Source organism: Monopterus albus, unplaced genomic scaffold (assembly GCF_001952655.1).
Source record: "Monopterus albus unplaced genomic scaffold, M_albus_1.0 scaffold445.1, whole genome shotgun sequence".
NCBI lineage: Eukaryota > Metazoa > Chordata > Actinopteri > Synbranchiformes > Synbranchidae > Monopterus > Monopterus albus.
Window position 1 is genome coordinate 48,287 of NW_018128325.1, and position 12,892 is coordinate 61,178.

Consider the following 12,892-nt stretch of genomic DNA (forward strand, 5'->3'; position numbering starts at 1 on the left):
TTTAGTATATTACTTGTGTGGTGTAGAAGATAATTATTTAAGAATGTAATTATGTAAGAATGTTAACACTGTTATAATCTTTTTTAGTATAATACTTGTGTGGGTAGAAGTGAATCATTTACTGCTTGCAAACCAGTGATGGTAAGATGATGTCATGGGGTAGGACTGGATAAGTCTGACTTCTTCCTACTCCATTCAAGCATGTACTAGGTATAAGCACATTGATATTGGATTATGTGTAAAATTATGTGTGTTGTCATATCAACTGTTTTTACATGCTTGAAAGAATAAATCAAATCAAATCAGTAGTTTGTTTCATGCAGATTTGATCATATTAACTTGACACAAGAAAAAGTGGAAATGTGTCAGTGCTGCAGACAGCCAGGCTGATCCTTCGCTTCCTGCTCCTGGACCAACTTTTTTTTTATTTCTCCCTCTTCTTGGATCTTTCTCTTCATCCTTCTTTTGTTTCTCCCTGCAGTTCTTTGTGCTCTGTCACAGTTTGCTGCAGCTGGCGCAGCTGTTGGTGTCAGGCTACATGAAGAGCTCCATCTCCACCATTGAGAGACGCTATGGCCTCTCCAGCCAGAAGTCGGGGTTCTTGGCTGCCTTCAACGAGGTTAGTATGGGACACGCTCTGCACTTCATTCTTGTTGCTGCTCTTTTATTTTGATGAGGTCATGTCTGATAGTTTGAAATCTCTTTCATAAAATAGATTTCTGACTGTGAGTCACATTAAAAAAGATTCTTTACATTAACGTCTTCTGCTTCTGGTGATGCTCCTTCTTCTGTCTTAGACTCTTAGAACATCTTTATGGGAAAATCACCAGTGTGTTCATAATGTTTCACATGTTCATGCACTTCAGTCAGTGTAGGTACATGACTTGATAAGAGAGAGGCCACTGACAGTGGGAGGGGAGTTTTTTATTTCACTGTCAAAATAAAAACGAATGCACTTTTCCATCATTTCTGTCCACACACTGTGCATTGGCTGTTGGCTGTTAGTTATGCAGGATGTCACCCCGTCCTCTGTGTGTCCAGGTGGGGAATACAGTCCTCATCATCTTTGTGAGTTTCTTCGGGAGTCGAGTCCACCGGCCACGGTTCATCGGCGTCGGCGGCGGTGCTCTGCTGGCCTGCCTGGCCTCACTGCTGATGGCACTGCCACAATTCCTGAACGGACCATATGAATACACCGACCACATCACCTGTGAGAGCACACACACATCTGGCCTCGCTGTCCTCAAAAAGCCTCTGTAACAGTGTTTCTCAACTTCAGGGTCCTCGTTTGGAGAATAAGTGACCCCATGTGTGAGGGAAGTCTAACCTAGGGTTCTGCACCTGACATGCATCAATTCATTATGGAAAAAGTCCCAATCCCACTGGGTCTGGGTGCCTCAGAATTGAGTGGACCCATGAAGACATCTATGGGGTTAATTATTTCAGGAACTATTGGATAAAGAGGTCATACAGTACATATTCCAGTTCATGGCAAGATGCATTAAAAACTGATGATTAGATTCCTGTCAGTGTCCGCTGACAGGTGTAGAAGACTGTTAAATTGAAAGATGATGGGTAAATCCCAATTCCCTTAACTGGATCCACATTTCCCTCTCTTGAGTCTTTTCCTTGCATCTTAGTCATGCCTGCATAAGATGTGAGGAAAAATGCAAAGAGACAGGAGTCAAGGAAACATGCTGTTAGAGGTGAGATGTCCTTTCCTCTGCTCCGTCTTTTGAAGGGTTAAATCACCTGCTAATTTCTGATGAAGGGGCGTCGGTTCATAAAAGATTGCCACAAAGGATGCTGTCATGTATCCATGTTCATGTCTCCTTCAGGCCTCCTCCTCCTCAATATTCAAAACAGGGACGTCTGTCAAGATGATGCACCAGAGCAGCCTTCGGGTCGAGTGAGGAACAATATATAAGGGTTTACCTAATATGTATTAAACTTCCCTTCTGTGTCTCCACAGCCTCCAGTGATAACAGCTCTGGCCTCTGCCGGTCACAGAGCTCCCTCAGCACCTTGTCTTCCAATCAGAGCTGCAGCGAGCAGGAGAGCCCCTCCCACCAGGGGGTGTACCCTGTGCTGCTGCTGGGGCAGCTGTTGCTGGGTATCGGAGCCGTGCCCATCCAGCCTTTTGGCATCTCCTACATAGACGACTACGCCAGCAGGAGGAACTCTCCGCTCTACCTCGGTACACCCACTAAGGAAACCAACCTTGGTGCTGTTCTGATTAGCACCAGCACCTTAAATGGTTTCTACTAGCAGAGGGGTTATATCACCACCTACTTCTGGGTTGCACCCTGATTTACATTTAGCCACCAAAGCAAAGATGGGTTATAATCAGATTTGCTTTCTGTTTGACACAGATGTGTGTGTGCGCTATGTAGCCGAGTGAAAATGAAAGCATCTCAGCTAGATTTTATCTGGACATCTGGACATTTTATTTGGACAACAGAAAACCCAACTCACTTTAGTCCAGTTTAAAGGCCTGTAGTTACTCTGACAATGTTGCTACTAGTGGGTTTTATTCTGCTTGTGCTGATCATCATGGTCATGGTGTTTCAATCCTGGTGCGTGTTTTGAATTTTCCATTCACCGGTTTTTATTAAAAATGTATTGAACATTATGGTTAAACAGCATTGAGTTGAAAAGTAGAAAAGTAGGATATAAATGTCCCTTTCTTCTCCTCCTCCCCACCCGCTGTCGTATCACCTGGGTGAGAAATAACTCCTTCATAGTCGTAGTTACCTGTTGGAGGCTGACATTTGCTGGGAGATGAGGACTTCTTATATTTCAGAAGTTTAGCTGTGCATTGAAAAGAGAAAGGAAAAGACAACTCTTATCTGCCTGCTCTGTTAGGACGTATCCGACTGATGTACAGTACATACAGTATGCGCAGTCAGACAGAAATGACGGTCATGGTAGAAAGACGAGTGTAGCTGACATGAGGAATGCTGCAGCACCCATGCAGTGTGTGCACATCCTGCACGGTCACACCAGCCTGTGGCATCTGCAGGTCCTCTGCTCACATAACAACTGGAACAAGTAGGAGACTGAACCTGATTCGCATGAGGAATTGTGAAGAGTTGCAGTTAAAAACAATAGAAGATTAGTTTATTTTTAATGAAGTTCTGCTGTTGTTTCCTATTGTTTTTCTTTCTGCTGTTCATCTGATCTTCTGTCTGCTTGCCTCAATTTTTCTGCTGGGACAATCAACAGTGTTCTGCTGAAATACACAAGTTACAAACAGACCCACACACAGCTGGAAGCACAGGAGAGTTAACATTAAAACAACTGAACAAAAGATGCTTTCACAAAATGCTAATAACATGTAAAAGGGCCATGTAGATGAAAATGTCAGACAGAACCAGAGGTGATTTAGAAGTAGGCTGTTTTGATTTTGTCCTGCACCATCTTTAGTAACTTCAACTCGTATCATGAATTGTTTCGGTTCTCAGCAGCTCTCTGTTTTTGTTGGTGCTCTGATGTTTGTCTCGGTCTTGTTTTTCAGGCATCCTCCTCGCTGTGACCTCCATTGGCCCAGCCTTTGGCTTCATCACTGGCTCCATCATGCTGCGCTTCTATGTGGACATTGACAAGCTACCCAAAGGTAAGGAGACGCTGTGTCACCAACTCACAGCTGGGCTAAAACACTGCATAATTTGCGGCATCAACTCATTAATTACTGACAGTTATCTTAAACAGGACATGAGTATTTCCTGCATGTGGTAATTACTTCAAGTTCTGGGGGTTTATTCTGTTTAAGTGTGAAGTAAAATCAGCAAAAAGTGGATTGGTGTTGGTCATTTCCTCGGAGTATCTGCTGTGAAACCGACAGAGAGCTCTCAGGTGTAATGTGACGCGAAACGTTTTTCACTGTACATCTGGTTCTGATTTGATTCATGCAGGATTTTTAGTCCAAATGAACCCGTGAGACTAAATCAAGCACCAAAAAAAAAAAAAACTAAATAATGCCCATTTTATATTTTTCATCCTGTTTTCTGTTAGTTGTTCAGCGTGGCTCAGCTTTTACAGAAGTAAGCACTTTCCTTTGGATTTAGAGAAGTTTAAACAGAGATAAAAACAATAAACATAGTAATTAGAAACTACATATTGTTGCACAGAGTTTTCAGCTTAGCACAAACAATAAGACTGGTTGTTAGGTGGCAAAGACACCCTATGGAAAATAAATCAACCACCCACAAGACAAGTTGAAGTCAAAACACCCAGGCTAAGACAGGTACAAGACAAGTCTGAGTGAACACGATTGCAACACAGTTCCAGTCCAAGCAGACTGCCGTGAGCCCAAGTCAAAAAAGCCACGAGTCTGAGAAGCAGTCAGAAAAATGTCTCCAAATTGAGTCTGGACCTGACACTGCAGCTTTGGTAAAGTAACTCATTGAGTGAATGAACCTGTTGGAACTGCGAATCCTCAAGGCTGCACCTGAACACATCGTTATGAAATAATCAGAAATGCACCTGAGCTCGTTTCTGTGCCAGTTCACCTGTTCAGTCTTGTAGGATATGATTCGTCTTACCATTGCTAACTCTGAGAGACAAGGCAGTCCAAGTAACTTCAAAACAGTGCTGATTTATTCAAAGGATCACAGGTAAAATTAACATTACACGCTCAAGTATCTTGTACCTCCACCATGCACACAGGCAGATGTAAGATGAAAGACCCTGAGCCCACCAGGCCTATACATTTTATCACCTCGGTTGGGCTAGCCCCATACTACACAGAAACGTCAACCGAGACGTCTCTCTTACCAGCTTTGCAGCTGGCCATAGCAGTAGTCAAAACATGAAGCAAATCAATGTGTGAATGTGTGTGTCTGTTGGTTAAGTGGTGTGTAACTAAAAACATTCTCACGACCTCTAGTACATGTCGTGGCTTAAACATAAAAACATATTATGGCTCAGGCTATAGTTATACACGTCGTAATAATAATATTAAACACCCTGTCTGCTGACAGTCATCAACTTTTCTCTCTAGTTATCCTTGACCAGATGTACCCTGTAGAAACTCATAAGCATGACTAAGCATTTAACAGTCTAACTAGACATCCTATCTCCACTAAACATTTCTAATACATAAAGTATCTATCCAATATCTATCTGACTAAAAATACCTAACAGTCTGTTACTGAGTTTGGCTGCAGTCCAGGGTGTGTCCCTGTCCCAGGAAACTATGAAAACGAGTTGGCATGAACAACACATTAATTAATTTTCCTGCTGTATATTAGTCTGCTCTACCTGGGAAATGAAGCTGAGAAGCTGAAGCTGATATGTGTAATTAAAATATATAGCTAATAATATTTTTTCAAGCCTCAAACTACTCTGCTCTTTGTGTAGGTACCAGTTTAGAGAATTTAGTTTATTTCATATTATTAATCTTACTGCTAACCCAAGCCATGCCATGGCTTCATGCTGTCTACAAACATCCTGCTACATACCAGAGCCACAGCAGAGAGCTGTGTGACGCACATGGGTCTGACTTGACGGTTGTCTGAGGCTTTCCTCTAAGCACACCTCCTTTAGTTCACCTGGGAAACAGACCTACAGCAGCGGCGCTCGAGCCTTAGGCCATCCACGCCTCTGCAACGAGGCTGCACTCTGAATGAGCCAGTTCATCAATGCAGCAGTGGGGCTGGTCAAAAGGCTGAACATGGCTCAGGAAGTAGAACAGAGTGATATGTTTACAGTGTTTTAGAAGCCACAGGGGTTGAGATTCAGGTAAACCATCAAACTCCTACTGTAGATCTCTTACCCAGATGTCATGTCCCATCTGAATCAGAGGTGACAGTTTTGTAAAACTAAGATATTTGTGCTTCGACTGACATGAGCTCTCTTCTTCCTCCAGATGAGATCAAGCTGGACCCCAAAGACCTTCGCTGGGTTGGAGCCTGGTGGCTCGGCTTCCTGGTGGCATCCTGCCTCATCTTCATCACTGCGCTGCCTTACCTCTTCTTCCCCAGAAACATGCCCAGAGAGGTGAGCTGGGAGCGGTCTGACTGGCAGCTGTAGCTCTCTGCAGCCACGTCTCATTAATGTTCCAAAGTCCAATTTACTAATGAGCCGGAGAGTGTGTAACGGCTCAACGGGCTGCTATTTCAGCACAAGGCGGAGGCAAGTAGAGGGAGGAAACGGACAACCAAAATAAGGAAGAAATTCAAAAGCCATTTGCATTAAAACATCCAAAACTTTATGAATGAGTCACACAGATATACCTTGTTGTCAAAATGTGTATTGTACATGCTTCCACATAAAGATGGGGTTAACCAAACACAAACAGAGGGCCAGGAGGGGACCACGGCAAAGTTTTGTCCCTAGGCCCCCTCATGGATTAATGTAGCACGGTGTATGTATAGTTTTACCAAATGTCAAAGTTTTTTTCTCTACAAGATACACAAGTTAAAACAGTGAGACAAAAACAGCAGGTCAGAAAAATAAAGTTGGCAAAAAGGATGAAAAATCTAAAATGTGCACATAAACCGAACTGACTTCAACAGCTTGGCCGGCTCTAACAAGAATCTGTGCAGTGTGTTTTGGCTCAAAGCAAAGAGAAAGTTCATCCCTGCACATGATCAGTCAAATAAATGAGGTCATTTGTTCCACACGTCCTAAACCGAGTTCCACATAACCTGAGTCCCCTGAGACTGAGAGCAAACTACAGCCAAGCTTATTTACTTTCACTTTTAAATACCAGATATTTGAGCCAAAGCTTTTCTCTCCCATGAAGGCGGTTATGTAAGTCAGAGGTTTGTGTAGCCATTCACCACTTTAATCATGAACTGGTCTGACTTTGTGTTTTATGCCCCGTTACATATGATTCATTGACTCTTGTATGACCTCCAGAAACGGTTTGGACCAGCTGGATTCCCAGTGTCAGTGGCAGCCTGAGTAGCAAACATCCACATACTGAGATTAATAAGTTATCTTTAGATAACAGTGTCCTCTGTGTCAAACATTTGCTGAGATCTGTGTGTTCAGGTTGTCCACCTCACCACTGCTCTTGATACAAACAAAACACTGCAGTGATCTGAACGGGGGCTTTATGTCATAAACCAAGCTGCATAAAACTCCTAACTTGATCTGTTTTCAGTTTTCACATCTTTCCTGCAATGTTGAAACTAAACTCTTTCATGTGAAGTGAATTTTAAAATCAAAACATACACTGAGACTTGGCTTCACTCCGCTGCAAAATAAAACTATGCACTTTGGCCAGTGATTATAGCAGAGTACAGTGTTGAGCAACCTCCTGGCACCAGTAGCTGAGAAAAATATCCACTTGGTGTTTTCCGTGTCTCATGAACCGAGGCTGATTTTCCTGCTCAGAGCAACATCACTGGAGTTCAGTGCATAAACCATCAGTTTGTGTTTATGACTTGGAAGAACTCAATATTTGAGACATATAATGCATTTTTCTGTCGCATCCTGGAAGCTTCAGCACCAGCTGGACTGTTTCAGTCTACTTCAGGGGTTAAATGAAGCATTGACACCAGCCACACTGTTTTTGACAGATATTGTCTAAAGCAGCTTTTAACCCAAACATTCTGGGCCCTCGTTCAACTGGCTACAGCTGACATTTTTATGATGACAAAATGCAAATGCAGAAAGTTATCTTTGACACTGATGAACCCACTGACTGTATATAAAAACTGGACAAAGTCAATGAGTAACAAGATTTCCCAGGAACCTAATGATATATCTCATCTGCAGTGTAGAGTGTCTGCAGCTACAACGGCTCATAACACAAGCCGCACAGGGCTCACGTGGCATTAACGGACATGTTTATCTTAAATGTCTTAATGCATCATGAATGTAAACCTTTCTACCATGCAGGGCCCCGGCAGATTCCAAAACAGTAGCAGACAGAGTAGTTTCAAATCCTGCTGTGAAAAAACAGGTCTATGTCATGTCCTGTTTCCATATTTGTCCAGGATGCCGGGGACGATGCCGAGTCAGGACAACACAGTACGCAGCAGCAGACAAACCCACTCCAGGAACTCTCCCTCCCTCAGTTCCTCAAAAGTAAGAGTCTTCTTTTCCTCTTCTGTTTCCTGCAGCGGAGGCAATTAAAAGACACCAACACTGAGCAAGAGTCACTGTCTCTACATGGGAGCTTTCATCAGCAGTGGTGCTTGAAAGCTAGATGGCACAAAAGCCTTGACTTTTATTTGGAGCATTCTGCTGATGCTTCTTAATAATGAGCCTCCTTTGAGTTTCATTCATCATCAGATGGGAAGTAAACCTAGTTTAAAGAGTCACTTCACCCAGGTCACAAAGGATAACGGCAATCATTCTGCTCACTGCTAGCACCCTATAGGCGAGTTCAGGTTCTCTTTGCTGAGGTTGTAACATATGTGACTCTGAGACTGCTGCTTCTGACATGGTGCTCGAGCAGAAAAATGAAGTTCGAGTCTACAGCCATGGTAGCAGCTCTGTGAAGCTTTGCTTCTGCTCTTGGATGTTTAGCAGGTATAATGTTTACCTGTTGTGATGCATACCGGATACCGTACCATGACATTACCATGTTCTTGGTTAGTGTGTTAGCATTTCATCACAGTTCATCCAGTAGTTGTTGAGATATTTCATGTAAACTAAACGTCAGCCTCACATCGTTAGCCTCGTCCACTGGGGACCAGGGATGTCTGATGTCATTTTAACCTATCCAGTAGTTTCTGAGATAACTGCTAAAGCTGCCTCTCTGTCTACACAGCAGTAGGGGCAAACTGCCCCCCTCAGAGTTTATGTCATCGTCCTTCAGACCTCATCATCCTCACTGTCCAACACTGTCCTTCAGGTTTTCCTCGTATTGCTCTGCGGACCCTGAGGAGTCCCATCTACCTGCTGGTGGTTCTGGCGCAGGTCAACCTGGCAGCGCTGCTGTCCGGCCTTGCCACGTTTATGGCCAAGTTTATTGAGAGACAGTTCAGCCAGACGGTCTCCTTTTCCACCCTGATGATTGGTGAGAGAGCACGTGGGTCTGTGGGTCCCGGGATTCCTTAGAATGAGCATAAGTTTATCATAATTGTCACAGGAGCAACAGTAGCATCAAATAAGGAATAATCAGAATCAAATGTGACTCCTTTTTTTCCAGGAGGTGTTTGTATCCCCCTGGCAGTGCTGGGCACCGTCCTGGGTGGAGTTCTGATGCGAAGATTGAATCTTTCGGTCAGCGGCGCTAGCAAGTTCTGCATGGCCGCTATCCTGCTGTGCATGCTTACCGCCATGCCGCTGCTGTTCATTGGCTGCCCCACGCAGACGGTCAATGGGGTCTTTCCACCCAGGTAGCAATACCATCAGTTTAAAGGCACCAACTACACAGACACCTGGGAAGCTCATTCCACCACAGACGGGGAGCTAATTTCACAACTAAGAAGAAACTAGTTTCACAAATAACGGGGAACAGATTTCACCACTATCAGGGTATTAATTTTAACACAAACACTGAACTAATTCCTCACTAACAGGAAACCACTTTCACCACTGAAGAGGGAATTAATCTTACTTAAAACAGGGACGTAATTTTACTATTGACAGGGAACTAAACGTTAAACGGACCAGTTTCAGCACTGACAGGAAACTAGTTTTATTACTAACAGGGATGTACAGTGAGTTCACCAGTGACATGAAGCTAATTTCACCAAAGTAATAGATTTACTGACTGGGTTTTTCAACCCTCACATTTTTAGGGCAGTTATAACAAATGTCCTACTAAAACATAAAGGTTTAATAACATGTGTTTTTCAGCTCTGAGGCACTGTGTAGTTCCAGTTGTCAGTGTCGCCAGGAGGCATTCAACCCAGTCTGTGGCTCTGATGGTGTGGAGTTCAGGTCTCCTTGTCATGCTGGCTGCACAGCCATGGAAATGGATGCCAACAAAACAGTCACAGTAAGAATTATTGTTGCATCTTACTTTGAAATCCTTGTGCACAGTTTCATCTTTAAAACCTCGGACATTCAAACTAACAGAGCTTCTCAATATCTCTGTGGGTGAAAATGTCTCAGACCCAGATTCACTCTGAAAGTATTGCTCTGAATTAAAATGAATGTGTGACAGAGACCAGCTGTAGATTCGTGTGCTTCCAGTCTCCTTCTCTGAGTAAACTGAGCAACTCTGCAGCGTCTTGGTCTTTTTGACTCAGAACATAATCTAATCATCTGTTCCCTCTCTTCGTCCCACTGTGTGTCACAAACATGCCCTCGTACATTCCAGCACCAGATTCTGTGGCTGTGGTCGTGAGTAAAAATAAACAGCACTAATATGCAGAGTGAAACTAAAGTGGAAACCAGTTGAAGCTTTCTGTGTAGCCCAGTCAGACGAGTGGCTGGAGGCTGCTGGGAGCTGGGCCACTTACTTTTATTGCCCTTATCTTGTCAACGTAAGCTGGAAAGTATTTGCGAGTTTTCATTTTCTTTTTGTTTTGGCAGTAGTTCTTCATTTGCAAACATCAAAATTAAAGTGGATGTTGGATCGTGACTGGTCAAATGTGTGGGAAGTGAAACCCTGTCCCCAGATGTTTGCAGCAGCTTCGGCAGTTTGGTGCCGGTAAATGCAGGGGTTTATTGTACATCCATAATTTTTAGGCCACAGAGGTTTTTCCAAAGAAGCAAATCTGATGTTTAATCAGCCAGAGAAAGTCCAACTCCTCCTGATTTCACCATCACCCTCTCCTACACAGCAGCTTCCCTTTCCGGGAAACAGAAGTAGCCACTTTCCGAGGTTTCAGTGAGTGAGGAAAGACAAAAGACAGCAGAGCAATCGGAAAATTGAATGATTACACGCCTTCAACTACAAATGGCATCAGTTAGAGTTTAAACAGAATTCCTGCAAACAGTGGGACCCTCTGTAATAGCAAGAAAGGGAATCATTATTTTGAGGTCAAAATGTGCAGTATTTATTGCAGCATTAAAATACACAGCCACAGTTCAGCTTGTTACAGCCCTCGCTGCAGGTGTGTTCACACAGACAAGAGTCCAGCATTCCTCTAAATGTGGCTGTTTGCTCAGTCTGTGCAGCCAAATTTACTGCCTGGTTAGATGTAAGCCAGTGACAGATGAATACATACTGATCTCCAGACTCACCACACACTCCTCCAGTCTCTCTGTACATTTCCAGTATAAAGCAGATTCTTGGTCTGCAACTCCTGATTATTGTCATTATTGATCCATCAGCAGATTATTTTCTTGGCTGAGCAGTTAATGGTCTGTCAGTATAATGGCAGAACATCGTTGTTTTGGTCCAGAGGTAAGTCTCTCAGCAGCTACTGGTTTAAATGACATCCTCAGAGGATGAACTGATGTTGTTTGCTCATGTTGAGGCTGTAATAAACCCTGCAACCTGTAGGGGGCGCCGACCTGGCCTGTACCCTGACCCTGTGTCTGCTCCTGTAGAACTACACTAAGTGTCGGTGTGTTGGCCATCTCGGATACGCCTCTCCTGGAACCTGCGGCAGTGGATGTGCCCACCTCCTCTACCCCTTCGTGGCTCTGCTGGGCCTCACCAGCTTCGTGGCCTCCTTCTCCCAGACGCCGTCCTACATGATGATACTCAGGTATGAGAACATGCAGGTACCACGTCAGCTGCTCACATCTGTAGATCATCAGTTATTTCAGTTGAAAAGCAAAGGACCATTTTGAAATACATATACTTTGCTTGAGTATTTCCATTTTATGCTACTTTATTCATCTTCCACATTTTGTTTCAAAGGGAAATGTTGTACTATTTACTGCACTACAGTTTGACAGCTGTAGTTACTAATTACTTAAACATAATAATCCTACAAAACACGATCCATCGATAAAGGTCAAAGCAGCACTTCCAGCCTCTGTTGCTCGTGACCCCTCACAAAAGGTCAGTGTCTAGTTCTGGGCTCTTGTTGAGTTTGTCTCTGTTCCCCTGTAAACTTCTCACATGGTTTAATTTTAAAACTTATTAGGCCCAGAGAGGAATCTTATCGCATTAACTGTAGTTTGTTTGTTTGACAAAGCTGCTGTTGCACCAGAAGCAGAAACAACAGTTTTTAAGGGCAGCGGCTAAATGAAACAGCATTAAGGTTAATGGAGCAGCCTGGAAACAGCAGGTGATCTGAAATATTGATTCATGATTGTGGCACAGTGAAACAACAGCTGGAACAAACTGACGTTTTTGAACAAACTACTTGATCTGAATCACGGAGCTCCTGGTTCACAACTCTGAGTCTAATGAGCTCCAAATGTTGATCCGGTGCAAAAACCTCTGCTGATTTGCTGATCATAAGACCGACACAGTGTTGTCTTCACCCACAAACCAAGTCCAGTCAGCACATTAGCCTCCAGAATGCAGTTCCACTGGGGCGTATGGTCTAGGTGCCGGTGCAGCACCCACAGAAAACACCCTCCTAACCTCATTGCCTTTATCTTGACTGTGATGTTTGCATCTCTTGCTGCAGGACAGTGCCAACAGAGGACAAGTCTTTTGCGGTGGGGGTTCAGTACATGCTGTTCAGGGTGCTCGGTGAGTCATTTGCAGCATCCTGTTTACTCTGGACAAGGCACAAGAGGCCTGGGTTTGAAGACCTGCAGCTTAGTCACTCATAGCTGTTGGTCTGATTCATCAGTGTCTCTCTCATGTGTGTTTCAGTCAGCCAGATAAACATAAACACTACGGCTAATAAAAATAAAACTGCTCACAGAGGTGTTGATCCCTGGGGTATATGCTTACATCTCCTCAACCTGTTAGGGTACGCTCGAACACAGAGTAAGCAAGCAGATAAAAAGCGGACCCAGGTGGCTGGCTTTGGTGCAAGCAGTGAGGTTTATTTACAGTGAAGGTAGTGACATATATACAGGAGGAGTAATGAGGTAGATGACCGGGTGTCGATCAGCAGCAGCAGAAAAA

General features: G+C 43.8%; 1 protein-coding gene across 2 annotated transcripts in view; it reads left to right on the forward strand.

Moving 5' to 3' along the window:
* The window catches only part of slco2b1 (solute carrier organic anion transporter family, member 2B1), a 40,882-nt gene that overhangs the window by 24,920 nt on the left and 3,070 nt on the right, over nt 1–12,892 (forward strand). For both annotated transcript variants that reach the window (XM_020587223.1, XM_020587224.1), the window contains exons 4-14: nt 482–619; nt 1,042–1,210; nt 1,973–2,197; nt 3,518–3,616; nt 5,870–6,000; nt 7,950–8,040; nt 8,813–8,977; nt 9,110–9,299; nt 9,763–9,904; nt 11,407–11,567; nt 12,444–12,508. In XM_020587223.1, the coding sequence (XP_020442879.1) occupies nt 482–619; nt 1,042–1,210; nt 1,973–2,197; nt 3,518–3,616; nt 5,870–6,000; nt 7,950–8,040; nt 8,813–8,977; nt 9,110–9,299; nt 9,763–9,904; nt 11,407–11,567; nt 12,444–12,508 (1,576 nt within the window). The remainder of the gene's footprint in view (nt 1–481; nt 620–1,041; nt 1,211–1,972; nt 2,198–3,517; nt 3,617–5,869; nt 6,001–7,949; nt 8,041–8,812; nt 8,978–9,109; nt 9,300–9,762; nt 9,905–11,406; nt 11,568–12,443; nt 12,509–12,892) is intronic.